This window comes from Brienomyrus brachyistius, chromosome 19 (assembly GCF_023856365.1).
Source record: "Brienomyrus brachyistius isolate T26 chromosome 19, BBRACH_0.4, whole genome shotgun sequence".
Lineage (NCBI taxonomy): Eukaryota > Metazoa > Chordata > Actinopteri > Osteoglossiformes > Mormyridae > Brienomyrus > Brienomyrus brachyistius.
The window spans coordinates 20,828,855-20,856,555 of NC_064551.1; the positions used below are offsets into that span (position 1 = coordinate 20,828,855).

Sequence of the window (27,701 nt, forward strand, 5' to 3'; positions counted from 1 at the left end):
TCTCTGTTAGCAGAATCCAGCTCATATGAATATTAAAGTACTTGCTTTGTGCTTGCAAATGGGTTTAATTCATTGAACGACAAACGAGTTTCCCAATGTCTAGACTGTGATAATTATGTTGGAAGTAATAATGATGTAGTTAAAGCTTGCGGGTCTTTGCTGAGGCCCAGTCCTAATTTCAAAAGCTCTCCAGGGTGTATCCCATTCTTCCATCTTCGCCCATTCATTGCCATGGCGGTTTTATTAAACGACACTTTTCAGGTGTTACAGATCAATTATTGCACCTATCCTAGATATAACTTCCAACTGATATCAAAAGAGTTATTATACGTAGCGATGGGAAAGTTGTTTCGGCACAAATATATTGCAGATATAATTCAAACAAAAAATATTATTCTTAAAGCTAGCTAGTATACTATTACTACTACTACTATTATGATTAATAATTAATAATAATAATAAAACACCCCCGCTTTCGAATGGGTGCTGGATAAACTATTTAAAAGTGCATAAAGAAATGCAGTTAACGGTGTACTATAAAAAGTAGATTCCTAATAGATTTTGCAGTGGTGGGTAAATCATTAGGTAAATCATTGGTAAAATGTCATGAAATTCCCTCTGTTAATAAATTTGAGTTAGGAAATAATAAATATTTTATATATAAATATACAAATACTTTGTATATATATATATATATACAATTAGTGAGACACTACAGAGTATTTGACGGTTACTACACAGATTATAGCTTAAGCAGCTTCCCCCGCGGCTTAGACTTTAGATGTCATGTATTCGTTCACAGAAACATATTTTTTGTTTGCGAATCTGTTGAGATAACTTTAAAAACATTATGAAGGCAGCACATCATCAACCCAACAACGGGATTTCCGTGAACTGCCTCGAGAGCATCGAACGGGATCCTTCAACAGCTAACTCGGAACTCACGAGGGTTGCCATGGCGAGGCGTCGCTAAGAAGCACGGCACGGAACGGAACGGCGCGGAACCGCACGGCTAACAGGCGCAGTGGAAGAATCGGACTCCGTCCTGCACGAGACTTGGCGCGAGGGAGCCAGCCAAACGTCTCCCGTATTTTCGTAGGAGTAGGAGGAAGACTGGCATCCGTCAAGACCCCCGCTCGGCCCCGCACGACCCACCGGGACAACGGAACAATGTTGGCTGACGTTAGCTAGCCGCAGAGGATGTTCGTGAAATGGGAGCCCTGGAAAATATAAAATAACATAAGGTTGGTGTACAATAAATTGGGTAGGAGCAAAACGCTGACCGTCTGTCTCCATGACAACATCCGGGAAACTCTGAAGTCGCACCCGGGCGGCTGTTTCCCTTCTTGATAAAGTCGGTGGTTACTGTTAAAAGTATTCTGGAATAGACGTTCCGTACAAATTCTCAGTTTATTTCTGAACGAGCCATGTTTATTTTCACCGTGTGTGTGTAAATCTGGCAATTTACGTCGAATACCAAGCGAATAATCCGAAATAATCGCAGTTGGCTGTCATCGTAAACCAGCTAGCGGAGGTTCTGATTTTATCCCGCTATCCACCCTGCATAGTTCCTTAGTTACCTAGTAAGTTTAGCTACGTTACCTAAGCAGCAAACATGGCGTACAAATGTATAATTTGTCGCCAGTATTTTCAGTTTCAAAGAGCTATAAATCCGCACCAGGGCTTTCCGTGACTGTCAGTGAACCCCAAAAGGAGATAAATATGCCTTTTTGTTTTTGTGTATAGCTACATTGTTAGTTTAACAGATTGTGTTTCATAGCTTTTGGCGATTAAAAAAAAAGAAAAAGTGCGCCCCTCCCAGTCAGATTAGCGGGATCGGTGCGTCTGTTTTAGTCGTTCCCGTCTGGCGCTGACAGCTTGTCAGATTTAGGTGGATGCATCGTTTGCATTTTTTCTTCCTTTTCGCTCATTTTTAAGGAGTCTTTTTTATCCGATCCTGATGTTTTGCTATACCAAAGAAAATAAATAACACAAACGTCGTTTGTAAGGGTTTGCTGTCTAGGGTTGTTGAGTGACGTTACAAAATGGCCCACTTTTTGTACTGTAAACTCGATCTGGAGTGTTCATCTAATCCAGATTACATTGGAATAAGACTACTTGCCTACAATTACTCTATGCAGCCCCTGAGATATGCATTTCTGAATTCGTTAAAACAATATCAGTGAAATAGCATTGCAGACTCATTTCCATAAACGTACTTATAACCACTTGTCAGTTTCACGTTAACTTTCATAAACATGACGTATGTAGACGATATAGGTACATTACTGTTTATGTTTACATGTAGCATCTTTTAGGATTAGGCTTTTGATCTACAATCTGTAGTAGTAACTCACTGAAATGTAATATCAGGCAATTTCAGATACCCGTGCTAGCGCAGTTGTCATACTTGTCATTGGATAGTATTGAAGATGTTCTCAAATTCAAGTACACAAAACCGATCTGGTGCACATAGTTCTTCTGAACTACCTAAACATGAGTTTTTCGGTAGTCTGTCTGTCTGTCTGTCTGTCTGTCTCTCTCTCTCTCTCTCTCTCTCTCTCTCTCTCTCTATATATATATATATATATATATATATATATATATATATATATATATATATATATATATATGGCACTATAATGGCTGATTGATGTTGCGTCGTACCTTCAAGGTTGTCCGTTTGAATCCAGCTCTACCTTCTGTGTTTCGGCTGCCTTGTGTTTGCATGGATTTCCTTTAGGTACTTCAGTTTCACCCTGTAGTGCATTCCAAAGGCATGCCGACCAGCGAACTGGTGTCTTTCACCTGTGCGTATGTCTGGTTTTTGGCTGGTTTTCAGCACAGGGTATTCCCAGTACAGACTATGGAAAATCACGATATTACTTCATCAAGCAGCTATTAAATATATAGATGGATAGCTTCTTTAAATTCAGTCAAAATGCTGCTACTTTGTATGATTAGTGATTTTAGTAAAATAACTTCACATAGCAGGAATGTATATAGAGCAGATAAGCTATTATTGTCTCTCAGCACAAAAGAAGGACAATCTATATAGGTCAACTTCTGTAAAATTGAAGATGTCCTACTTTTTCTTTACAGTGATCAGATTTTCCTGCTTCAGATATGCTGTTACAGTGTGTGTGTGTGTGTGTGTGTGTGTGTGTGTATATATAAATGTATGTGTGTGTGTGTTTGTGTGTGTGTATTTGTGTGTCTGTATACCTGTTTGTGAAGATTTGTTTATGTGAGAGGCAAATTTGGGTATTTGTGAATTACCCATCAGGCAGAGTTGCTCCCTGGGTATGCTGCCAAGTGGCTGTTGATGGTACACAGCATCATCATTTCCTTGTGCATGCTCACAATGATGATACAATTGATTTTGACCATTGACAAGGTCATGCCTTGAATTAAATAAATGTAGATGCCCATATGCATTAAAATGACACAGTAAAAAGGAACAAACAAACATATAAAGATTCTGCATTCTCTGCCCAGGGAACAGTATCTACAACTTGAATGTCAAAGAGAGTAACTTCTTCTGTCTTCATGGATGTCCTTCCCAGCTGGATCACCCTGAAGACTGCCTTGTCCTCCTCAAAATGCATCAGTCCAATGAGGACAACTTGGATGGAGACAGGACCCGCAATTCCAGTGGAAGCATGACACAGAATTCAGAATCTTCCTCCAAATTCCAGTCAGGCGACAATAAGAAGAGGAATGGCAAGAGGAACCAGGCCAGAACCAGGAGACGGGGTGCGTCTGATGGCGACAGGAACAGTGGCTCCTACTATTCAGAGGACTATGAGAACAGCTCAGCCTCTGGCTGCTCTCTTTCTCCCAGTTCCCGTTCCCTGTCCCCAGTTCCCCGGAGCCTGGCCCCTACAAAACGGGTCTCCAGCAGCCCGCTGCGGAAACCAGGTATGCCCTGATTTCACGACCTCATAGTGTGGTAAGAACCACTGTCCAGCAGGCAAGTCAAGCTTGTTTCATGCATGGCTTTCAGTCTGTTTTCATGATTCTGAAATACTCTCCAAAATCTTTGATCACAAGAAGCACAATGCTTGTGTAAGTTTAGTCCTTTGGTTATACCGGGAGCTGATTATGAACTGCAGTTTTTTGACATGTTTCCTTTTCCTGTCTGTAGATGGCAGTGTTGAATGTGTTTTGTTACCAGCAACACGAACAGCTGTAACGACGGCTGTAATGGTTACATGATTGTTTTGCCCACATCTGAAAAAATGTAATTAAGCTGGTAATTTCCACCTTCTGCTTCACACCTGCACAAATCAATTATCATAATTACAAGTGAGTATCCAAATACGGTGTTATAATGTTGACGAACCAGCTCTCTTTCATTCAAAGCAAATGTTTTTCCTTTTTGTACAGGTGGTTATTGTTTGCTCTATTAATATAGATTTTGTACCTTTTCCAAGAGTACAGTGTCTGGCTGTATTTAGCTCAGTGTCCTTAACCACCATACTACCTACTTCTCTGTTTAGGAAACAGCATAATAGACATGCAATTTAATGTATACCTCAAGACTCGTAGAGGATTATGGTTGTCTAGTACGGTTGTGAGTGCAGTTTCCTTTAACACAGGTGCCTTAATTTATGCCATGGTGAGAACGAGTTTAAAATAATCTGGGTGTGTTTTTGTCTGTTGGGTGTGTCATAATCTATTCCAGATCCTTGGACAGAATGTATACCAAATGAATTTTTCCCATAAGACATAAAGGGAAAATGATTAATCTGAGGGTCGGCATGGTGGTGCAGTGGTTAGCACTGTTGCCTCACACCTCTGGGACCCAGGTTCGAGTCTCCGCCTGAGTTACATGTATGTAGAGTTTTCATGTTCTCCCCATGTCATCGCGGTTCCTCCGGGTACTCCGGTTTCCCCCCCACAGTCCAAAAACATACTGAGGCTAAATGCAGTTGCTAAATTGCCCGTAGGTGTGCATGTGTGAATGAATGGTGTGTGAGTGTGCCCTGCGATGGGCTGGCCCCTAATCCTGGGTTGTTCCCTGCCTCGTGCCCATTGCTTCCGGGATAGGCTCCGGACCCCCGTGACCCAGTAGGATAAACGGTTTGGAAAATGGATGGATGGATGAAGTTCTAGCACGCGAGTTGTATACAAAGGTCGGATACCAAGTTGGACTTCTTCCGAAGCAGATGTATACTGAGGTCCCACTGTATATGTATATACATGAATAATTAAATATTAAATCATTTATAATATAATATCTTTTTATTGACCAACATGAAGTAAACTGCCCAAAATGTAAATTTCTTGAACCCAATGCAAGTCGACATTTTGGGCGACCTCTAAATTTTGCTCAATCAGGTTGATACGTTCACAGTATGAAAGGCATGATGTGTCTCATTGTGTTTACCCAGTAACATTGTGCTGCCTTCCCTGGAAACAGATGGATGTCAGAAAGGAAACCTGTTGAGTGCCTGAGTCGTGTGTATGTATGTGTTGCGTGGTTTCAGAAAAACATCTTTAAGAATTATTCTGGCATTGGTTCCCCTGGATCCATTTTGCTATGAACTAACCCACGAGTGCTGTGCTGAATCTGGCAACCCGCCTAGCTAATTGTGTTTGGTTGGTGTGTTCTTGGCTATAACAGAATATGTCATTAGTGACTGTACTCTTTGCCCAGTCATAAAAAGGTTTTATCCTTTTGTCACGATTTTCTGTTTGTACAAGAAACCAGTTGTTTGCTCCAAATGCGCTCATGTGCAACAGCTATAAGCATTGCGCACACAGTTTTATATATCCTGTTGTATATTATTTAGACCACACCTTTGTGGTAGTATCATTATTAACTATTACAAAAACATTTGCTAATGCTTTACATTAACTTTACCTTCATACTGAACTCATGATGCATTCATAGAACATTCATAAGCAGCACGTATACCTTAACTCCTTAACATACCTTAACAGCTTTAAAATACATGAATTTTTTTGATTATACAATGACAATGTTTCTTATTCTCATATAAAATATTTGTTACAGTATATTGCAGGTGTTAAAGTGGGTAACGACGTTAAAGTATATTTACATGCTGATTTTGAATGTTTTATGAATGCATTATTAAGGTGCATTAAATGATGTATGAATGCATTATAAAGGCATTATGAAGGGGCAGTTAATGGAAACCGTTACCAAACATTTATTAAAAGCACTTCTAAAGATGTAAAATATATTGGAGCATTTATCTGCTATTAAAAATAACCAATTTAAAGCAGTAAGCTTTATTAATGATTAAACATGAGAGAAATAAAACTATTTGCCTTTGGTAAAAGATACACTGCCATCCACAGGATTCAAACCCGCAGTCTGCTTGGCACATGTATAGATCCCTGACTCTGTGAGCTGCACACCGCCCACATTACAACCACAACTCTGCCTTATGGAATAGTGTCTCTTCGATTCTAAGAGCTGGTAAACTCACAGTTTTTTCTCTGTCTCACCTTTCCTCTTTTTTCTGTTTGTTTTATATTTATGCAGGCCTACGAAAGTCAGGCTCTCGGCACCTTCGCCCAGGTGCTCCCCTGCAGCAGGGTGGGGGGCGCTCTCAGAGCCTGAACAAGGACCCTTTGCCGAAGGACTTGGACCTGGTGACCAAGCGCATGCTGTCAGCGCGCCTACTAAAGATCAATGAGCTGAAGAACGAGCTGGCTGAGACGCAGCTGCGGCTGCAGCAGCTGCAGCAGGAGAACAAGGTGCTGCGGCAACTGCAGCTCCGCCAGGAGAGGGCGCTGCAGCGCTTTGAGGACACCGAGAGCGAGATTGCCCAGCTTCTCTCGCGTCACAGCAGCGAGGTGCATGCGCTGCGGGAGCGTCTGCGCCGAAGCCAGGAGCGGGAGCGTGCTGCGGACCGGCGGCAGCGGGAGACGCAGGAAGAGCTGACCCGCTGCCGGTCAGCCCTCCAGAAGTTGCGACGGTTGGCCGAAGAACGCCACCTAGGGGAGAGGGAAGAGCTGGCACGCAAGCTGGAGCAGGCTGAGGGGCGCCTTGCTGACAGTGACCGCAGAGTCAAGGTACACACACACATCTGTCTAACCCTACAGAATCCCATGGTCAACTGCATACCCGCTTGGTTGATGTTTGGCTATGTAGGTAAGGAATATTCATGATCTGAAGGTTGCTGGCTCAAATCTTGTGGCTAGGAAAGTAATGTCATAATTGGCTTTTGAGCAAGACCCTTAATTCCAATTGCTCCAGGAAGACTGGCTGACATTACTCTCTGATTCTCACCTGTACGTTGCTCTCGATAAAAGCCTCCACTAAGTAAAGAAATGTAAACCAGACCAATCCAAGCTCTGAAACAGATGCTGGGCTGTGAATCCCCTCCATGGTGGTAATTTTATGGTCTTGCATTCTATCTGTTTCTGCAGTCTAGCCAGCGTGTTTGTAGCTGCTCTCAAGCGTGGAAGGTAGAAGTGAGGATGTGCTGAGAAACATTAGCAAACTCAAATGTGGCCTGGTTACCAAGGTTGCCTGTCCCAGGCCAACCCACCCTGGCTACAAGTCCAGCTGGCGTTCATTAGAAGAGCCGTGAAGTAACAACAAGCATGTGCTCAGAGACTATTTATGTTTCCCTGCATCGCTTCAACCGTGTACTTCAAATTCAGCCAGAAAAAATAAAAAGGTTCTATAATTCTTGAGCCCTGAGAGGCGCAGAGTTGCCATGTGGTTTAATTCTTCATGGGTTAGGGACAATAGGGGCGTCGCCTCTGGCATGCGGTGTATGAACAGTGCGGATGGTGTTGCGGACGGTGTTCAGATTTTCGGAACTTTCTATCTGGCAACTCCTTTATTGTGTAATTATTTCTGGTTTATTATTTTCGTTTTTTATTTTCTCTTCTATGAAGCTGATTTATTGCGGTGACCTACTTTGGCTTAAGGATTATCAGCATTTGGTAATAATTATTTCATTTTCAATGATCTTGTCTGAATGCAGTAATTACTTAAAAGTAACTCTTGATGGAGGTATGTCGGGTACACCGTATGTTGAGGGGGCGGCTTCATTAGTTTCCTAATGAGCTGATCTGTCTGCTCTAGCAACATGCTTGTCAATTTTCGAGCTAACGGTAAGAGACGGCATCAGAGTGTCTGTCGGTCATTCGTTTTCTACATGCATTGGGTTTGGGCTGATTCATCTAAGCCTACTTGCGTGCGTGTGTGTGCATGTGTATCTGTGTGCATTCATTCAGGACCTGGAGCGGAACCTGGAGCTAACGAGCAGCAGCCTCCAGCGGCATCTGACAGCAGAGAGGAGAAAGACCCATGAGGCTCTGGAGGAGGCCAAGGGCCTGAGGGAGGAGCTGGAGCGCCTAGGCCACAAACTCAAGGTGGGGGGCTCATCCGCTGAGCCGCAGCATGTCCAGGTGTCTGTGCACTGAGTCTCTCTTAGAATCCCTCATTAAAAGGCACAGTGAGTCCCTAAAGCCATTGCGGTACATTTCATTGGCTCACTCACTTACGCTTTACAAGAGAAGCGTGTCAGGATCACTTGGTCTTGGACCCCGACTCCTGCTGTCGTCTTTTCCTGCTTCCTCCATTTCTTCTGCCTGTTTTTCCACTCTTACTTATTAGCATCACGTAGTATTTAGCTGCTCTTAGATCTGTCTGCACTAGTCAGATCTTAATAGGTTTGTGGTGTGTACTTCCTGTTCCTCAGGAAAAGGAAAGAGAACTCGATACCAGGAACATTTATGCCAACCGGATGAAACCTGCACACAGAAAAGAAGCAGAGAGCTCCATGAAGAAAAGAGGTACAGCAGCACCTCCCCACTCTTCCTCTGACTCCCCACAACCAAATGTGACCCTCCAGCACAAAACCATATGGAAGTCGCATGGCCGTATTTTTAGATATTTTTTGTGCTCTTTCATTTGATACCATAATCCTAATTTCAAATTTTTGACCCAAGTGTACAGTTTTGTGCTGGAGGGTCACAGTATCACAAAGAGCTTTGTTCCTTTTGCTCTCGAGCAGAGCATGCAGGTAACGATGACGTTAAAGCGCCGCGAGCGCTAGAAGCTGCCTCGCACTCCGAGATCTACGGTTCCTCGCGCGACGACCATCGATAATCAGCGGACGGGGAACGTGCGGCTCGCACCCGGAGCGCTTTCCTGACGTGCGCCCCCGCCCACCCTCTGCGGGTGTCGCTGAACTCGGGGTTTACCTTCCCTCATAATTGTGACCCTCCAGCACAAAACTGTACACTTGGGTCAAAAATTTGAAATTCGAATTATGGTATCAAATGAAAGAGCACAAAAAAATCCTCAAAAAATATCTAAAAATACGGCCATGCGACTTCCGCACGGTTTTGTGCTGGAGGGTCACAAATGGTGGTCACATTTAGCTCTGATTTTTGGTGCAAATCAGAATTTTGTCACCCCACATCTGGAACTCTAGAACACATTTCAAAAATCACTGTGGAAAATCTACATTTACTAATTAATGAAATTTGAAAGAACAGTTGTTGCGGGAGGTGCGTGGCGCTGCAGGTTAGGGGTCTTTGTCTATATCCAGAAGGTTGCCAGTTTGGATGCTACAGTATCGCCAGCAGACTTATCAGATCATTGTTGGGCTATTGAGGAAGGCCCCAAACCTTAACCGTTCCAGAGATGCTGGCTGACCCTGCGCTCTTTGACCATAAGCTTTTCTAACTCATGCATCACTTTAGACAAAACCGTCTGGTAAATATATGTGAAAAATTAGGAATCAGATTTGGGATTGTACTAAAGATTGGAGCATCTGTAAGGCCCTTTGGTTCCAGCCCACTGGCTTGTTTACTGCTCTCGAGATGGTACCATCAGATGGCAATTAGGTATGGCAGGGTATTCACTGTTCCAGCTTTGGTGACTTGGAACTCACTGCATAGTGGCAGAGATGTGGGGGAGACTGAGCCATTAAACCTCCCGGAAGTCAAGTGACCAATCAGAGATCCTTGTGTTATCTTGCATAACTCTACAGTGTGATTCTGCAAGGCCACCGAGCTCTGCTGATTTAGTCAGATGGATCCTGTACTCCCACTAAGCAGCTCTCTTGGTTACAGTCTAGCATAGTGGTCCCCAACTAGCAGACCACATGATAAAATTTGCTGATGGGGGTTATCTTCTCATTTTTCAGACCTAATGGACACAGTGGACCTTGGCTTTGTGTTGCTGATGGAATTTGATGCTTGGGGAGAAATAGTTGGGGACCCCTGGTTGTTTGACTAACTGATGGACTGTAACCCCCTGCAGGCCCCCCCACAAGTGCTACCAAAGAAGTGCAGACAGAGGACAGGATGTTCTCCTTGGAGTTTCCGACCCCACCTCCCGCCATCACGGACAGAAATGAGCCCCCCCAGAGAGATGAGTACCTCTCACTGAAGGCAAATGTACGTTTGGCCTCAGAGTTTCTTCTTGATTTTGTGAGCTGTGCCCATCCCATCAGCGTCACAGGGATACAGTGGGGTCACAGTAGACTACAGTGGCACACGATACGCCTTCTTACATCAGCAACAGCCAAAACATACACTGTCTATTACAAAGCTAAGGAGTTAAGTTTGGTAAGTTATTATCAAAAATTCAATAATAAATAAGCCAGGATCTGAAATCTCCCTGTGTGTACATTCCTTTCCAGCATCAGCAGATGGCTACATTATTCCTATTACATTTATAGGTGCAGAGGTCCCATCCGTACCATCGCCTCTTATTCAATTACATTTATTTCAGTGTATTTTTATATAGTGCCTTTCACAAATGTGTCTCCCCAAGGAACTTTACATGAGTGTGTTGTAGTATATTCCTACATTATCTGTGCAGAATAATTTAAAAACAGGTGAAAGGGAGGACTAAGAAATGAAAGAAAGAAAGTCAGATGACAACACAGGAAAGGAACCCGGAAACTTCTAAGTAGGGAGAACGTGACTTCTCCGTGCCGGCCTGTGTGGGTGGCAGATTAAAGGCTGCACCCACAGTGTCACAATTTCATCCTCGATGTCACTTTTCCATGGGACTTAACTAGGATTCCAGCTCAGATGCTGCCCAATGGGAAGGAAGGCAGAGAACGTGGGTGTTTAGAACATGTATAGACACAATAAGGTATAAACACAGTAGACTGAAAGACTGAGACAGATTCAGCATTCCGAGTGTAAGCTGGCAAACCATTTCACAATATAGTAGTCATGTAACAGAAGACTTTACTGCCAGCTGTTACTTAATTTATATGTGCATTCTCTGAAATAAGTGTCCAGTGCATTATGTAAACTTCAATTTGTTATGTTAGGTAGGCATGTGCTAGACCCTTGAGTGCTTTTTGTATAAGTATATCTTTTTTTCATTTGTCTGTCTTTGATGTGTATATTAAAATTTGAGCTGGGTATGCTGGGAGCTAAGTGGTCAACGATGTAGCCTTACGCCTCAGCGGTGAGACTGACTTCCCAGGCTCTGTGTGTGTGTAGTTTCTACGTTCCTCCTGGGTCTGTGTATTTAGATGAATTGCCTAATGTGTGTGGGAGTGTCCTGCCACTTATTGGCGTCCCATCCAGGTTGTGCCCCATCCTGGTGCCCTGTGCTGCCTGGGATAGTTAGACTGCAGGCTCCCTGTGATCCTGAGCAGGATAAACAATTGGAAGGATGTAAAATTCCCACTGTATATGAGTGTATGCCCTGTGATGAACTAACATTCCAAAATTGGTTTCACTGTGCTTCCTGGGACACCCCAAAACAGTGTACTGCACAAATGGTAATTGAAGATGGACAGAACAAATGCATTAGTGGAAGGTTCGTTTTAACTTGCAAATTGTCACTCCATAATTTTGGTAATAAAAAAAAACGCTACACTAAAATTTTCCATTTGCATTGATAATGCAGGATTATTTTAATTAATAGATCTTTCATACAATATTGAACTCTTTCTTAAATTGATAAGTATTTACTTGTTTCTTCTGGTCAAACAATAAATCAAGGTTAAACTTCAGGCCAGAGTCCAGAACAAAACTTAACTTGAGATGATATGGCAGGTCTAGAAATGAGAAGCTCCTGTTCACAAACCCTTAAACCCACTGACTTAAAGTGGCTAGAGGATTGTGTCAAAACTCCCCCATAGCACTGTGATGGAAAAAATTATGACTTTATTGTAGATTAATCAATTTTATACTTCTTTTCAGCTGTTTTATTATGTTTTAATACCTATTCATTTTAGCTATTTGTTTAATATCAGTATAGCGTATGATCTAGGTTAAGTAACACACCATAGTTCACGTAATTTACATATCCCCTGCTGGATAATAAGTTGAGTAGATTATTTACATAAACGGTATTGGTTTCAAATTTTATAAGTAATTCCTAATGTGAATTAAATTTAAATGTTTTCTGTGCAAAGCTGCTTTTCAGTATTTAATCTTCTGCTAACCATGCAGCATTATCCTCACCTGCTCCTCTGGCCCCAGCAGGAGGCGTCAGACGGAGAGAACTGGCACAAGGTGGGGAGAGAGAAAGAGGAGGTGGTACACCAAGAGCAGGAGATGGAGAATGTCAGGAGGCTGCGGGGAGGTGAGGGCCATTCCAATACATGTGCGTACACACACACAGAGGTTTGTAATTACATCTTTGTGGGGACTCTCCATTCATTTCTATGGGGAAAACTCTAATCCCAACATGACAACCTTAACCCCAAGAATAAGGAAGTTTCAGGTTTTACTATATATTTTGTACATTTTGGTCCCCAAATGTGATCTGTGCAAACCCACAACACACACACATTTTGTATTCATAACTTTGTGGGGACTGTCCATTTTTGTGGCCATAATTGTAATTTTTGAGGTTCCCTCATCCACGTGGCCAGTATAGCCTTTTCTGGAACTTCAGCATGTTAGCCTGCTTCCGCTCATTCTTATTTCATGTTTTGAGCCATCAAGTCTTCTTGAACCCTTTGAAACTGCTTGCATCATTGTCGCGTTTGATCTCATTTGTGTTTTACATTATTCACTGAGCTGTTAAGCAGACATTGTACTCCTTATGACTTTACAACTTGTTGTTTTGTTCCTGTCATCGGCAGTAGGAATGACTGATGGGCCCTGATTTATTAATCTATATCCTACGTGTCGTGTTTTGTGGGGGAGACGCGAGACATGATCCAAGTGTGAGAGAGCCTGATGCAGGGTGGGATTATAGCTACGTATGATGTACATCTCTGTCTCCATCTGCCACAGATAAGGGTCTCACCCCCAGTTCTGCTGTTAGCCCCCTGACTGAAGCAGCAGATTCTCGGATGTCCATGTCAGACAGTGAGTATCAACTCGGCCTGATGCTCTGTTGGTATCCTGTAGCCTGTAGTCTTCCTATCATTAACCTTCCCAACAGGCCCATTGAACTGATTTTAGCTTATTTCCTTTGGCTATAGCTATATCCAAGGCTCAAAGTTGGTACAGAAATTTCATTAAAGTTTTCAGCTGTTATTTGAAAGTGTTCGTTGCTACATTTTATCAATTGAAAATCTATACATCCATCCATTTTATCCTTCTGGGTCGTGGGGGGGTCTGGAGCCTATCCCGGAAGCTATGGGCACGAGGCAGGGAACAATCCAGGACGGGGGCCCACCCATCACACACCATTCACTCTCACAAGCACTACTACAGGCAGTTTAGCAAGTCCAATTAGCCTCAGCATGACTTTAGACTGTGAGGGGAAACCGGAGCACCCGGAGGAAACCCCACGACGACATGGGGAGAAGATGCCCACTCTACACACATGTAACCCAGGCGGAGACTCGAACCCGGGTCCCAGAGGTGTGAGGCAACGGTGCTGATCACTGCACCACCATGCCGCCCCAAATTGAAAATCTAACAGATGACAAAAGTTCATGTCATCAGTGCTTGCTGTAAAGCTGAAAACAAAAGGCTATGAGATATGTGAGGGTTTGTTGTTTTCCTTGAAACAGCATGGAGGAGGCAAGGGGAGCCCACACTTCTCGGAGAGGATGAGGGGAGGAAGAGGTGGGGCCATGACTCACCTCGGGTGCAGGAGAAGCAGGAAGAGGAGAAAAGGGTGAGGAGCCAGGAGCTCCTGGAGGAGCGCAGCAGGAAGGATCAGCTTCTGGCCAAAATGAAAGAGATCGACCTACAGGGCCGTGACACAAACACAGACATGATTGTCTCTGAGCACAAGCCAGCCTGGACACCACCGCAGTACATTTTCAGCCTCACAGACCCAGGGGAGAACCTGCAGGATGGGGGCCGAGAGTCACTGAGGAAGTCTGAGCCATTGGGGAAGAGGGGCCTTCGAACACTGGACTCCAATGAGGACCTGTCATTCGGCAGCTACACCCCCTCGTTTGGTCGGCCGGCACCAAGGGCTGGTCTGGTGAACCTGCCGGGCCCGAGGAGCGACAGGCTGGAGGAGAGGAGCCAGGACAACCCCGGTGTAGCAGGGGCACCGGCAAAGGAGCAGAAGTCCAACCTGATGGAGCAGCTCTTTGGCACCCATGCCGGTGCCAACATGCCCAGCAGGCTGGAAGTGCTGGGCTTCTCCAGAGCCCCTCTGGAAGAGGGAAGTGCTGGAAAACCCTCATCCACAGAGACTAACGGGAAGCGGGGTGACTTCTTCCCATTCAGCGGGGATCCATCAACTGGCTATGGCAGGGGCGCTTTACAGGTGGTTGAGAGTCGCCCTGCGGTGAGGGCCATCGCCTCCTTCGATGACGAAATCGAGGAGGTGACACTCTAAGCATCAGGCAAGTGGGGGACCATCCGCCATTTCCACCGAAAGGCAAAGGACAATGTTCAATGAAGTCAGTAGATGCATTAATGTTTATACTGTGTATGTACTCAGAAAAAGTGATTGTGTGTGAAATCATTTCCCTGTTTCTAATACCACTGCATCAAACAATCAGTTGTAAACACTAAACAAGGACTGTGTCTCCATATTTGTTAGCAGAGGGACATTTTAAATGGGTACACAAGAGCTGTTCCCATTCTGAGCACAACTGTGGACAAGATTTCACAATTACTCAGGTAGAATCATGTTTGGGTTTGATTTTGTAATTAACCCAAAATGTGTGGCATTTGGAGCCAACCATAAGCACTAACCAGAAGCCTATTTAATTGGAGCACCATGTGTGTAATTCAGGGAGTTTTAAACATAAAGGACAAAGAGGACTAAAAATGTTATTTGTACATCTTTACTTTTGTACAAATTCAGTAGCGTACTTTTATTACAAGCTGTTTTGCTAATTAAGACATTTAGTATTTTTGTGCAGGTGGCTGTTTGAAAGCTCTTGAATATGTATATTCAACACAAAACATATGGACTTTCTAGAGAAATTAGAAATGCATCTTTACACAGTAAAGACATGGTGCAGTGAGTTAATGTTCATGTTTCAGAGAAGGGACAAAAAAAATCATTTGTTTTTCTGAACACTGTGTTTGCACAAGATTTAGCAATCTGTCATCACAATCTGACTTTTTTTCACTAAAAGAATAGAATTCACTTTATTTGTAAATGTTTTTACTAGTGAAATAATTGTGCTTTATTAAATATCAAACTGCCTTTTCTGTTTGAATTGTGTTTTCATTTAAAAACAAATGGGTCTAAACGCCTGAATATGTAAAACATGCTTTGCACTGCAAGAAATGGAATACCACTGGAAAGCCCTTACCACAACCATTTTTAACGACCAATCACGGTGTGGAAACGATGGTGGCCAGAGCTTTTCAGGTTCCACATAGTGCGCAGTGAGTAGCCTATTGACATGTTAGAGACTCGCGTGGTACTTGTATGATTTATTTATTTATTTAGGCAAATGGAAGGGCAGCCTGCACTTATGTAACATATCTGCTATTAATGATTGTGTTGCACTTCAGTCTGTTTTTCCCCCAGAGTTGTTACTGTCATGTAGATCGGCAGTCACCTGGTGCAGGTATGATGTGCAGGTATGAGGTGCAGGTACACTGGTCACTCCAAAGTCAGTGGGCCGGGAGAAACGTGTTCTTACAACAGCCCTCTTTGCCCTACTTCCTGTCTTTCTTTTTTCATTTCGTGGGCTGTTGCATTTTCATATTTATGAATGATGCCTGTGTGCAAATTTAATGTTTCTAAACGGCTGCCTATTTTTAATTACCAGCACATTTTAGATATGATAACAGTGTTGTACATTGTAGATACTTGTATTTCCTTTTATATTTGTGTTTATATATAAATGTTTCTGGTGATTCTAATAAACAATTTATGACCATGTGTGGTTCCAGTCCATTCCTAGAGAGTGCAGCGGTGTTGGTTCTGTGACCCGAAGCTCTGTGCCGTGTGCTTTCGGTACCTCCTGTCTCCTTACTGCGGCCTCCTCTTCCATACTGCAGCAATTACTGCGCTTGTGCCCATCAGGATATCACAGTACTGCTCTGCATGCGGAAGGGGGAAGTGACCGAATGGTGCCCTCTGTCTTTTTTTGACCTACTTCTGAGTGTCTTTCACTGTAAGCATACTCTCCATCCCCACCCTCACCCAACTCTATGTGGGTCACGGCAGAAGAGCTAGTACGAAACAAAACTAGGGACTGGAGTGGTTAGTCACAGGAGGAGGTGACTCGTTCCAGGTGTTGCCACACATTGGGATACCGGTAAAATGGTGGCTACTAAACTAACTCAAACATTTTCCCTAAATGGTGTGGTGCAATGGCCTGTGGTTATATGTTAAATTTTACAACCAGTTTGAACAACACAACCAGTGTAACTTGTGTTGTACTTCTGAGACTGAAAGTAGAATTCAAATACTCATATACAGTTGAATATAAACATTTGCATTTAATCTGTTTAGCAGACGCTTTTATCAAAAGTGACGTACAATTGTAATGGCAGGGTTAGACAGTGACTGGAGCAATTGAAGATTAAGGACCTTGCTCAGGGGTCCAATGGTGAAATCACTCTGATGACCCTGGGATTTGAACCAGCAACCTTCCATCCCACTGAGCCACACCACCCCCCTTACTCAAACCAATTAATCTCTGATAGAGGTAGACTTAGCACCATGGTAACAAGTTATTTTGTCTATTCTGAAATCTTGCCCATTTGTTTGCACACATACGTGAGTTTGTTCACTTGCACATGCAACTACTGGGCTGAACTGGCTGAAAAACCAACCAGGAAAATCTGCCTTAGTCTGTCACTGAATCTTGAATAACATTTGCATTAAGGCCTCCCGAACATAAATCAGAAGTGATTATTTCCCTTTTGTCTGGCGTTACAGGTGACTGAGTTTATTATATGAGGTATATGCAATAAAACACTTTCCCTGGACAGTATCAATCTACATGGGTAGGCCGTTCAATGACGTTTTAAACTGTTTTTACGCTACATTTCAATTTTGTTCTTGTGACAGCAGAATTTTTGTTATGTTTGTTCCAGTAGCTTGATGGCTTTGTGTTCTTTGTAGATTATGTAATGATGGACAGTTACTGGATGCCACTGTGTTCTCTGCTACAGAAGAGCTGATGAAAAGATGAGGGCAAAGTATGCTGAATGGGCCTCTAACAGTGGTGACTCTAGAAGCTCATGGTTTTGTGGGAAGAAGACAAATTGTTATATTTTGTTTTTGCTGACCCGGTGAACTAGTTTAACCATCAGAAAACTGTGGATAGGTAAGGTTATGAGTTTGCTGTGGGTCCCTGGGCCATTGATGTACAGGGGTCCAGATTTATTGTTAGACTGTTAAAATGTTCAGGTACCATGTGACCACTATTGTGGAATACAGTAGATTTCTGGATGCTACAGTTTTCCATAATTATGAACCAAATTAATCTGGAATAAAACAATTAGCAGAAGACATGTAGTGGCAAGTCACATTTAAAATGATAAATGCAGGAAATTAAAAAGTAAGAAAATGTTAGAATTTTGCAGTTATAAATGCCTCATTCAACAATGAGCTGGGAGGATTTGTAGGTCTAGTGGTTAAAAAAAACAGCAAAAGGTTGCAGCATATAATCACAGGGTGAAGGTAGATTTTGGATCTTTAACAGGTTTGAATAATGTTGTGCTTTACAAAGATAATATAATTACAATCTGCCACCCCCCTTTTTTTAACAGTAAATGCCTATCTGAGAAGGATATTTCCACTTCACACCTGAAACATTTTCTCCTGGAGTGGAGCACCAGGGTTAAGTCTGTGGTCATTTAAAATGAAATGAGGCTACAAATAAATCACGACTAAATTAAAATGATTTGGTTTATCCACCTTAACAGAAACAATATTGTGTACATAACTCATTACATGTGTTTTGTTTATTGTCATACCACCGACTTTGTACTTAAAATACAATAATCGCATTAAAATGAAAAGTAGCGATGGAAAATTTAAAGCGCACACAAAATTAAATACATGTAGCTCATTCTACAACTTCAAGAAAATCATCGACATTTCAGGTAAATTTTAAATTTCCGTTTACCGGTTTTGCAGGGACAGCTACGAATCGGCGACGTTGACACTCAGTACTACCTGACGGCCTACGTTACCCACGATTCCGTGTGACTGCTGTCATAGTCGGATCGCCAGGCGTTATTTCAATCCATCCATCTCACCTAAATGTAAAGCCAATGGAAAGCCTCACAGTTTGCGGACAAAAAGCGCGCAACCAATGAAAAAATCTTTTGAAGTCTGTTTCTAAAATGTTAACCAATGCTCGTCCTCCTTTAATTTACATACTGTAAGATACACCAATCGGTATATAGAGAAGAAAACCATAAATCACCGAATTGTCCAATGATCGGCGGGGAGGCAGAGTTTGAGGTCTGCATATTATTAACATGTTATTATTGGAGGTGTTTAGATATTGATCCTGTATTTCGTGTTAGTTACAAACTCGCGTCTTGGACAACCAGTTAATACAGAACTATAGATACGTACAAGAGGAAAACCGAAGAAAATGCCGAAAAGAAAGGTGAGCTCAGATTTTATTTTAACAATTACGAACGAAGGCACTTTAGTTTCATTTGGCGAAAATAGCGGTACTCTTTATTCAGAAATATAATGTCAAAGCTCCTAGCAGGTGACAAGGTAAGTTTTCCAATTCTCATGCGTCGTTTTTTTCCCTCGAGAGATGAACATTTCCCGCAGTTTTTTTCCCTTTTTTTTTGCAGACATCTGATATTATTTCGTATGGTTTTTCTCAGTCGCGGGCACTTGCCTTTCCCTCCATTATTGATGGTGGAGCGGACAGCCTTTCTATCAGCCAATGCCTTCGCCCAGCCAGCCGCCGCCGCTCTTGCGTGCGCACTTGCGCTCTTCAAAGTCACCGAGCTGAGATGCGCACCGGCGTTCGCCGTTTGTGCTGCGTAGCTGCTCCTGTATATCCTTCCCTCCCCCGGTTATGCATCCGCGGTGCCTTTCGCTCGTACTTTGTCGACCTTTTTCCGCTCCTGGGTCGATGGAGGATCTGCTTTTTTTTAAAGCCATATTTGAAGCGACACCCTCCCCTCTTCCTCCTCCTCCAACCCCCTCCTCCTCCTCCTCCTCCCCTCATGTTACAGACCCGTATGTAACTAAGGAGCGTGTCAGTCAGCGGTACAAACCCAATGGTTCAACCCGTGGACGAGGCATGTAGGGAGGGAGGGGGACTGGGATTAGGCAACTGCCACGGAGAGCGAAGCGACGAAGGCGGTCTGGACCAAGGCGCCTCTTCTGCATTACATATATGAATATACATAACGTGGGGTCGATTCGACGACAAGAACGCGTTTTCTATGCACACTTTTATTAAAAATGTTATACAGAAAATCATTTTGATTTTTTTCTGTCCTGGAGAGGAGTGTAACGTTACGCTGAATTCTCGAGGGGGGGGACGGGGGGGGAGGGAGAGTAAAGGCGGGGAAGTGAGGTGGGGGAAGATTGAAATGATTGTGGATACAGTGTAGCCATCTTTTACTCAAGTGTACCTCGGGTACATGCTGTTTGCATGCGACATTCTACATCTGTGTGCGTGTCCCGAAATAAAAACGCGGATAAAAAAAGTGTACCAGGCGGAAATTGGGCATAGCTACAGAAAATATTAGTTAGGAACGTATTTATATACCTATCTATATGTTGGATTCTTATGCGTCTAAGATATGGGCACAGTTGTGACAAAGGCTCCGGGGTGCCCAGGCTAGTCGATCGGCAGCGCCACATGCTGTGATGGCCGGACAACTTCGCTTCAGGTCACGGCGTATGAAGCAGTTTGCCACACAGTGTATACGCTTACACGTTTTCTGTTTAAATTTCTCGCGTGTTAAGATGACAGAAACAAGGTGTTCCGCTTTGTTACAACAAACTGGTTTGTCCAAGTTGCAAAATCGTTAAAAAATACTTTAATTAATCTTGGGCATGTTTGTTCATATAACATGCATGCATACGTACATACAAGCCTGTTTTGTATGTTAAGAATAGGAGGAGGAAAAAGTTACCCAGAGCATAAAATTACACCATACCGACAAACTTGAAGCAAAAAGATAATTATTTATAGTTGCTGTAAAAAGTTTTTTTTTCCATCATTTGTTTTTAGGGTTTATATAATCATCCAATGAACATTTAATTTTTTTTGTCCTTGTAGAGTTGCGACAAATGTTAGCTAACATAATCCTTCCGTTTCTAATAAAAAATTAAGTTTAAAATGTGTATTGTTCATTTTGTAGTGTTGCACAAATGTTAGTCTTGTAAAAAGGATCTGGATGGTTTTTGCAATTGTCTGCGTTGTGGACCTTTATGTATAATCACGTGTACTGCCAGGTATGCTGTATGTAACATTCAAATTTTTATGCATTGCATTATGTAAAGAACAATATAGCAGGGACAACAGATATGGAACTGTATCATTCATCATATTCAGCCAGGAAGACACTAGGTTTGACTTTTTTTTTTTTTGTTATCACAAGGGAAACTGGCCTATACTCTGTTGGATTCACACCCGGTGTTGCTGTACAGATTTACACCCTCTTTCCAGATGGCAGTTAGCTGGTAAAGCATGTATTTGGTGAAGAGTTTCAATTAAGCGGGGTTTTGGGACTGTACATTTTCTTATCTTAAGTTGAACCCCTCACCCTCATGTTAGCTGATTTATTAACCATTTCTTAAGCGAATAATTAGCAGGAAATTATGTATCTTTAATTCTAAAAACTATAAACACATTTTTATAGTTAGGCTTTATAGCTGATTTGGTTACAGGAAGGGTGTTCAAAAAAATTTCCATAGGTCCGGAGACATGGGAAGTTCGCTGCAATGCAGGAAATAGGTTGTGTACATGGCAGCATAGCAAGAAATGCTTTGCCAAGACCTCTGTGAAGCAGAAATAAAAGCCTTCAGTGAGCAGGCGTTTCTCAGGTCTCTCATGTTTGCCGTGCTGCTGCCTGACCTGTTGGTACAGGTAGATCTGCTTCACACACAACAAGCCCCACAGCTCTGCCCCTGGGGTAAGGAGGACACCAAGCCCATCGCTCTGCCACCACTGATGTCCCACAGCAAAACGATCAATATTTCATTTTAAAATCACTTTTTCTTTTTTTCTACTTTTTTTTTTTTTTTAAATCCATGCTCTTTCTGCAACAGAAGCATTAGAGTATTTTGTTGTGCGTAATGAAATTGGCTCCCTTACCTTCCAAAATGGGAGCGTGTGGGCTATTCGATCTGGGAGACAATGGGGCCACTCAGTTTGGGGTGTACTTTACCTCGTGGAGGATTCTGGAGAAAACAAAACAGTGTAGACATGACAAGGGGGGTGGTCAGGGTCTCCCTTCTGCTGTGCCTTTCCTTAGGAATGGGATTTTTGAGCTTTTTTTTCCAGGACAAATGATGGTGACCTGGTGATGGGTCAAGAAGTTGAAATGCAACCTGCATCAGTGGAGATAAGGACATGCACAGCACAATTTATCATCATTGTCAAAAAAAAAACACGAGAGTTGTCTGTGCAAAGTTGTGGTTATAGCATTAAAAGTGCGCCACATAGATGGACTGACAGGAATCAGTTTTGATATTATTGCTAAAGCATCAAGAGATGCAGGTCCAAAAGTGCGTAATGGAAAAGAAACAGGAAGCAGTGAGCTTCTGCTGCACACCGTGACTAATCGGATAAACTGAAGGTGAGTGCAACCGATTTGCCGACTTTTTGCAAGCGGGCAAATCGAAAGTACTTTAGAGCTTCATGCAGCAGGTCGTTAACTGTAGGTGTGGAGGGGATCCCCGGTGCAAAGGGCCTGAGTGTAGACGACTCGAGGTGCGTTAGTGGGCATGGGGGGGGGGGGGGGGTGTTAGTGAAGGTTCCACCAAAAGTCAAGGCCCAGGAGTGGAGACCTGTGGATTAAGATGGGCACCTGTTTGCAGAGAGAGGTTCTCAGTGATCCGGCAGGTGACAATAGATGGACAGTTCTGTGTTGTACGGAAGTAATCTTTATGAACGTCAGTGGGAAAGCATGTTGAAAGGGCTGTAATGAGAATCGGAATAATCCTCATTTTTGTTGTCATCATCAAGAATAAGAACATTGGATTATTTTTGGGTAATTTATTAGTTCTTTATGACTGGTACCTTTTCCTTCATTTGTTGTTAACACTATGACCCTCCATACTATTGCTAATACTAATATCACATATTTACAACTGATAAAACCATCTATTACACCCCTCCCCCTTGTGGTTGCTTTTGTGGGAAAGCGAAGTCTGGGTCTGTAGTGTGTTATGTCTCCGCACCTGACCCGATAAGCACCAGCGCACGGCTGTATTCTAGGCTACTCATTTCCTGTTCTGCTGCTTGCACCTCTTCCTGCAAGCGCTCCTGCAGCGAGTCTTCATTTAAAATTTTGCAAGCACACCCCTTGCCCCCCCCCGGTTATTTACCTGGCGGTGCCAGTCCAGCCCGGGGCACAAACGCAGCCTCGGTGAGTGCATAGGCATTGTCTAACTGTTAACTGTGAATAGAAACCCTTTGGCCTGCTCCAGGCCACTGGTTACTGTAACTCTGCACCAGTTGACTGTTAGTAAACCAGAAATCAATCATTCAGAAATGACAACGGCCTCTGTGGACAGTGAAGTTACAGCACTCTAACATTACCTTTGCTTCTTCATCACAGTCTCCAGAGGGTGCTGAAGGCAAAGATCCTACTAAAGTGATCAAGCAGGAGGTAAGAGATTCACATCTCTGCCGCGTTACCATTTCATTTTTAACCAAATATAAGTGTCTTATCAATTGCATCCTGTCATGAGTAGCTTTTTATTATCAATTTTGTTCAAGAGCTATTTTCCCCCGAATTTAATTTCCTAGCTGACAGTTTTAAGCCAAGAGACTCGTAATGATTTTTTTCAAATTCATGCCAACGGATGTTTTCTGAGAGCTGTTCAGATTAAGTATCTTTACTCTTGGCTGCTGCTATTGAATCTCCTTGTGGTAACTGATCTGTCAGCATGCTGGTGACAGGTCAGCATCCTTGTGCACTAGCTACCTGTTGCCAGTGCACAGTCATGCCTGTTCTCTGGGGAAGGGCAGCTTTTTGTTATCAATACATGATATCTTACAGAACATGAGGCTGCTACACAGTTCAGAAGTTAGAGTCGGCGGTGAGAGTAACATGAGGTGATGCAGAATTGAACAATGTCAACACTAGACACTAGTAGCACTTCTGCTGTTTAATGCTGTGGTGTAACCATCCAACTTCTGTTATGACAGACCTTAAGTTGAAGTCTAACGTTTATTTTATTTTGTTTTTTTATTTTATTTTAAATAGCATTTTATCTAATCATGTGGCATACCTAAAGTAATTGGTCAAGTAATCAAGTTCCAAACGTATAGCGCTGTATGTTTTGTTCTGTATATTTAGGGAACAGAAGTGTTGAGCTGGGCTGTTATCAAACTCAGTAATAAACCAGTCTGATACCATGTGTTACTGCAGCATGTCACATACGCCCACTTTGTCCAGCCTGGTGCATTGTGGGATATCACTCAGCTAGGCTCAGCCCCACCCCCTCCAAACCCTCACCTATGCAACAGTGTCATTCTGCAGTGCCATTTTCAACCTTGCGTCTGTAACACTCACCTCTGACATCCAACTTTGGAGGGAGACGGGGGGTTTCTGTTCTGATTATCCTCCTATGTCCTCGGGCTCCTGAGTTTTGAGTCGAGTGGTTCCTGGACCCGCTGACATGAGGTACAGAGCAGTGCCCCACAGACCGCTAGGGATAGGAGTCACACTGCATGCTCTTCCTCGGCACGCCACGCGCTTTTATTGACTCTTACGCACCTGAACAACATCTGTGAGCTTTTCCGAGACTAACTGGCTGCTCTCTCCCCAATCAGCCCACGAGAAGATCTCAGAGGCTGTCTGAGGTACGTCTAGAGGTACATCAGTTTTAATGTCACTGATTTATAATATGTTCATCATTTTCATGCGGGAAAAATTAGTGTTTTGTCTACAAAGTCACCATCGTTGTGACAAGAAGCAGTGGCTCTAAGGAAAACTGCATTAGCCTCGGTGATGATACTGCTTTGTTTTTTCAGCCATTGAATATTTTCTGGGTAGAAATATGGATTGTATCAGGGACGAATGAAGAATTTGTGCTTTTCCCTGCAGAAACCGGCTCCACCCAAACCTGAGGCAAAGACCAAGAAGCCAGCCGCTAAGGTATCCTTATGTTCACCCGCTGGGGCCAGCTGGGCGCACCTAGGACAACTCAGTAAATGTCTCATGCCAAGAGGCTGCTCATTTTGACACGCTGACAGCATATGCTAAGGAATTTCCTTTTAGGATGAATAAAGTCTGTCTTATATTATGGGACATGACACGGTTAGATATCAAACTTTAAAGAAAAGCGCCACACTTCCAGTCAGTCAGCATATATTTGCAGCTAGCGGGTGACTCTTGGGAGCTGACGAACCGAGTTCAGTCACCGGTTGGACAGCACCTTACGTTTCATTTGGGGGAAGATGGTGCTTTGTGGTCAAATGTGTTTGAGCTCTAGACCCTTCCAGGATGGTCATCTGGCAGCGGTCACTTAATGGCGAAACTGTGTAATACCAGGGGGGTGCACGTGTGTGATGCTTTTTTATTTTTATTTTTTGCAGAAACCAGCAGACGACAAGGCTGTGAAGGGCAAGAAAGGAGGGAAGGGGAAGAAGGAGGTGAAGCCAGAGGACGTGCCAGCAGAGAATGGGGAGGCTAAAACCGACGAGGTACCTCCACCCAAATCCCGGCACCTCTGCCATGGCTCTGGTCCCGCATGCTCACAGCCGCCTTTGACCTGCCATCCCTTCTTCCGGCCCGTGACATCACAGATCTGCGTCTCTCGCTCCTCTGTTAGCGTGTGCGCCTCTCGGAGTGCGTGCCCCGCCTCGCTGTGGGTCAGAGGGCAGAGTGAGACAGTGAGAGTGAAGGGTAGGGCCTCACAGAGTTCCCAGTGTGCTGTGCTTTGAGGCTTTGAAACTGTGAGTGAGTGTGTGTGTGTCTGTGTGTGTGTTCCTGTCGCCCTGCTGAGTAGTTTCCAGGTAAGCTTTGTTTAGTCATTATTATGTAGATGCATTTTGTTTGCATGTCATTGGGGGGGAGGGGTTTGCGAGTGCTGTGGTTTCACTGGGGATAAGCTCTGGGATTACTGGGAGCAGTCTCCAGAGGGTTACAGGCTTTGAAATGTCTCCACTGAAACACCAACCTGCTCTGCATGACATGAGTCTAACAAACGATGACATGGTTCGTCAGCCGGTCAGGTTAGGGAAAATGGACATACTTGCACGTGGTCAGTTATGACGCTTAGTTTAATTTGTTTCATCGCTCTGTGTTTTACCGCCGTATAAAAGGCACCAAACATTCCTGTAGTATTTTTGGATGTTTATAACAGCTCACACATTCTGTTCTCGATTGGCCAGTGCATGATTGTGTTTGATTAGTTTGCTAATACTTTGGGGGTGAACATACATATGCCTCAGGATTTAAGAAGAAACACTGGAGATGGTCTCGTGGCTAAAATGGCAGGAGGAAGTCCTTCAAACTAATGACAACCTCTGTATAGCTGGTTGTCTGTTATGGGATATGATGCATCTTCTGTGTAAGTCACATGTTCGCAGCCTGGTCCTTGCAGAGCCCCAGACAATCCATGTTTCTGCTTAATGGGAGCTAGGAGGGAGCAAAAACGTGGCCCGTCTTGGTTTCCCCGAAGACCGGATTGGGCAACACTGCCTTAGAGTAGTGTTTCCCAACCTGGTCCTCAGGGACCCACATCCGGTCCATGTTTTGCTCCCTCCAAGCCCCCTATTAGATAATCTACATTTTTGTTCCCTGGACGGGAGCAAAAACACAGACTGACTGTGGGTCCCCGGGGACCGGATTGGAAAGCACTGCCTTAGAGAATCAGAATTGAATTATAGGGAGACCTGCTTCGGCATTGTGGTAGTGGCAGCAGATATTCCTGACATGCAGAGCAGCGCTGGGAGCACATGGCGAAAATGCGGTTACCTCCAAGTCTTGTCTTTTTGTATAACACCCTGACCCCCCCTCCCATTTCTCCACTGTCTTCTGCAGGAAACTGAGGCTGCCGAACCGACCACAGAGGGGAAGGAATGAGCGAAAAGCATCTTACATGAACTTTTAGTTGATTTTATGCACCTCTTGTACAATGGGGAAGAAGGATATTTTTTATCGAGTTTTTTGTAAATGCTAATTTTTTTAGACCTGTGGTAGTGAGAGTAACCTGTACACTCTGTTTATCTTTTTGTTGAACCACGCCCCCCCCCCCGAAGTAGTGAATCTGGTCGCCTGGCCATAGTTTCCACTCAACCCCACTCCAGAAAAATAAAAATAATAATTAACTTGGGGAGGGAGAGAACACAGCAGAGCACATAGGAACTAGCCCTAGGTTAGCATGACCAGGAGCCTTGGAGGGGGGTGGGGTCCCTAACAGCAGCTGCTCTTCCCATCGTCAGCCTAACTGCTGCCTTCTAATATCCGAGGACGCATGACGGCACGGCATCTCCCGGGCTGTCTAAGCTCACCCCGAAGCCCACACCCATTTTTATACACCCGACTGGGATTTCCGTTGATACTCCGCTGCCGCCTTAGTTTCAGTCGGCTGTCCCACGTAGAGCTTTGGCAGGACGCCTGTTTCACTCCCTTTTTCTTATTATGACGGATATTTCAATCTCAGCAATAATGAGTGGTGCTTTTACTAGAAGGTTCTGTGCAGCGCAGGTAGTCGTGATCATTTGCCGCCTGTTTTGGGATTTATTCTGTGGAGCTGTTTTAAAATAAAAAGGAAACTAGTGTCGCGTGCTGCGTGAATCTCTGCCTGGATTCTTGTGATTTTTGTGTTGCGCCTTGCAGGCCTGTCAGGTCGGCGGAGCGGAATCGATTGACCCCCGCCACACAACCCCCTCGTCACCACGGGGATCCGTGGGCGGGGAACGCTGGAGCATGATTTCACACGAATGGCGGTCTTAGGAAAACCAGCCTTTGTCCACATGTTAGAGTTTCTGGAGAACAGTCATGTGACTTAAAACAGCTGTTTAATATTATTGTACAGATGTACAAGTCCGCAGGTGATTTCACACAGAGATGTGTCTGCCTGTACATTTCCGGTTTCTCCTATGTTGTGGACATGGATAACAGATTAAAATGGGTATCAGCTGTATGTGGTACACTGAGCATTAATTCATAGGTCATGAAATTACACTTATAATTAAATTAGAGTAATCCAGAATCATTTT

At 43.6% G+C, this 27,701-nt stretch overlaps 2 protein-coding genes across 7 annotated transcripts; both read left to right on the plus strand.

The window, feature by feature from the left end:
• Nucleotides 1–746: 746 nt before the first annotated feature.
• lca5 (lebercilin LCA5) lies at nucleotides 747–16,240 on the plus strand. 4 transcript variants are annotated; one of them, XM_048985891.1, is made up of 9 exons: nucleotides 754–1,244; nucleotides 3,567–3,921; nucleotides 6,518–7,050; nucleotides 8,227–8,364; nucleotides 8,694–8,787; nucleotides 10,265–10,401; nucleotides 12,457–12,559; nucleotides 13,219–13,293; nucleotides 13,947–16,240. In XM_048985891.1, exons 2-9 carry the CDS (start codon nucleotides 3,603–3,605, stop codon nucleotides 14,729–14,731), a joined length of 2,184 nt encoding a protein of 727 aa, XP_048841848.1. In that variant the 5' UTR covers nucleotides 754–1,244; nucleotides 3,567–3,602; the 3' UTR covers nucleotides 14,732–16,240. The 4 variants fall into 4 exon arrangements, with proteins under 4 accessions (XP_048841851.1, XP_048841848.1, XP_048841849.1 ...); XM_048985892.1 differs by having other exon boundaries at nucleotides 755–1,244; nucleotides 12,460–12,559; XM_048985893.1 differs by lacking the exon at nucleotides 754–1,244 and adding an exon at nucleotides 4,148–4,308 and having other exon boundaries at nucleotides 3,795–3,921.
• Nucleotides 16,241–18,772: 2,532 nt separating this feature from the next.
• On the plus strand, nucleotides 18,773–27,276 carry hmgn3 (high mobility group nucleosomal binding domain 3). Of its 3 annotated transcripts, none has more exons than XM_048985906.1 (6): nucleotides 18,773–18,932; nucleotides 23,086–23,136; nucleotides 24,306–24,347; nucleotides 24,580–24,630; nucleotides 25,071–25,178; nucleotides 26,521–27,276. In XM_048985906.1, the coding sequence occupies exons 1-6, from the start codon at nucleotides 18,918–18,920 to the stop codon at nucleotides 26,560–26,562; spliced, it is 309 nt and encodes a 102-aa protein (XP_048841863.1). In that variant the 5' UTR covers nucleotides 18,773–18,917; the 3' UTR covers nucleotides 26,563–27,276. The 3 variants fall into 3 exon arrangements, with proteins under 3 accessions (XP_048841863.1, XP_048841865.1, XP_048841864.1); XM_048985908.1 differs by lacking the exon at nucleotides 26,521–27,276 and adding an exon at nucleotides 25,281–26,501 and having other exon boundaries at nucleotides 24,306–24,335; XM_048985907.1 differs by having other exon boundaries at nucleotides 18,774–18,932; nucleotides 24,306–24,335.
• Nucleotides 27,277–27,701: the final 425 nt, after the last annotated feature.

Coding starts and splice junctions, on each gene's coding strand:
- lca5 (XM_048985891.1), top strand. CDS start 3,603: ATGCATCAGTCCAATGAGGACAACTTGGATGGAGACAGGACCCGCAAT. Junction 3,922..6,517: donor CAGCCCGCTGCGGAAACCAG/GTATGCCCTGAT, acceptor ATATTTATGCAG/GCCTACGAAAGTCAGGCTCT. Junction 8,365..8,693: donor GCCTAGGCCACAAACTCAAG/GTGGGGGGCTCA, acceptor CCTGTTCCTCAG/GAAAAGGAAAGAGAACTCGA.
- hmgn3 (XM_048985908.1), top strand. Junction 24,336..24,579: donor GATCTCAGAGGCTGTCTGAG/GTACGTCTAGAG, acceptor TTTTCCCTGCAG/AAACCGGCTCCACCCAAACC. Junction 24,631..25,070: donor CCAAGAAGCCAGCCGCTAAG/GTATCCTTATGT, acceptor TATTTTTTGCAG/AAACCAGCAGACGACAAGGC.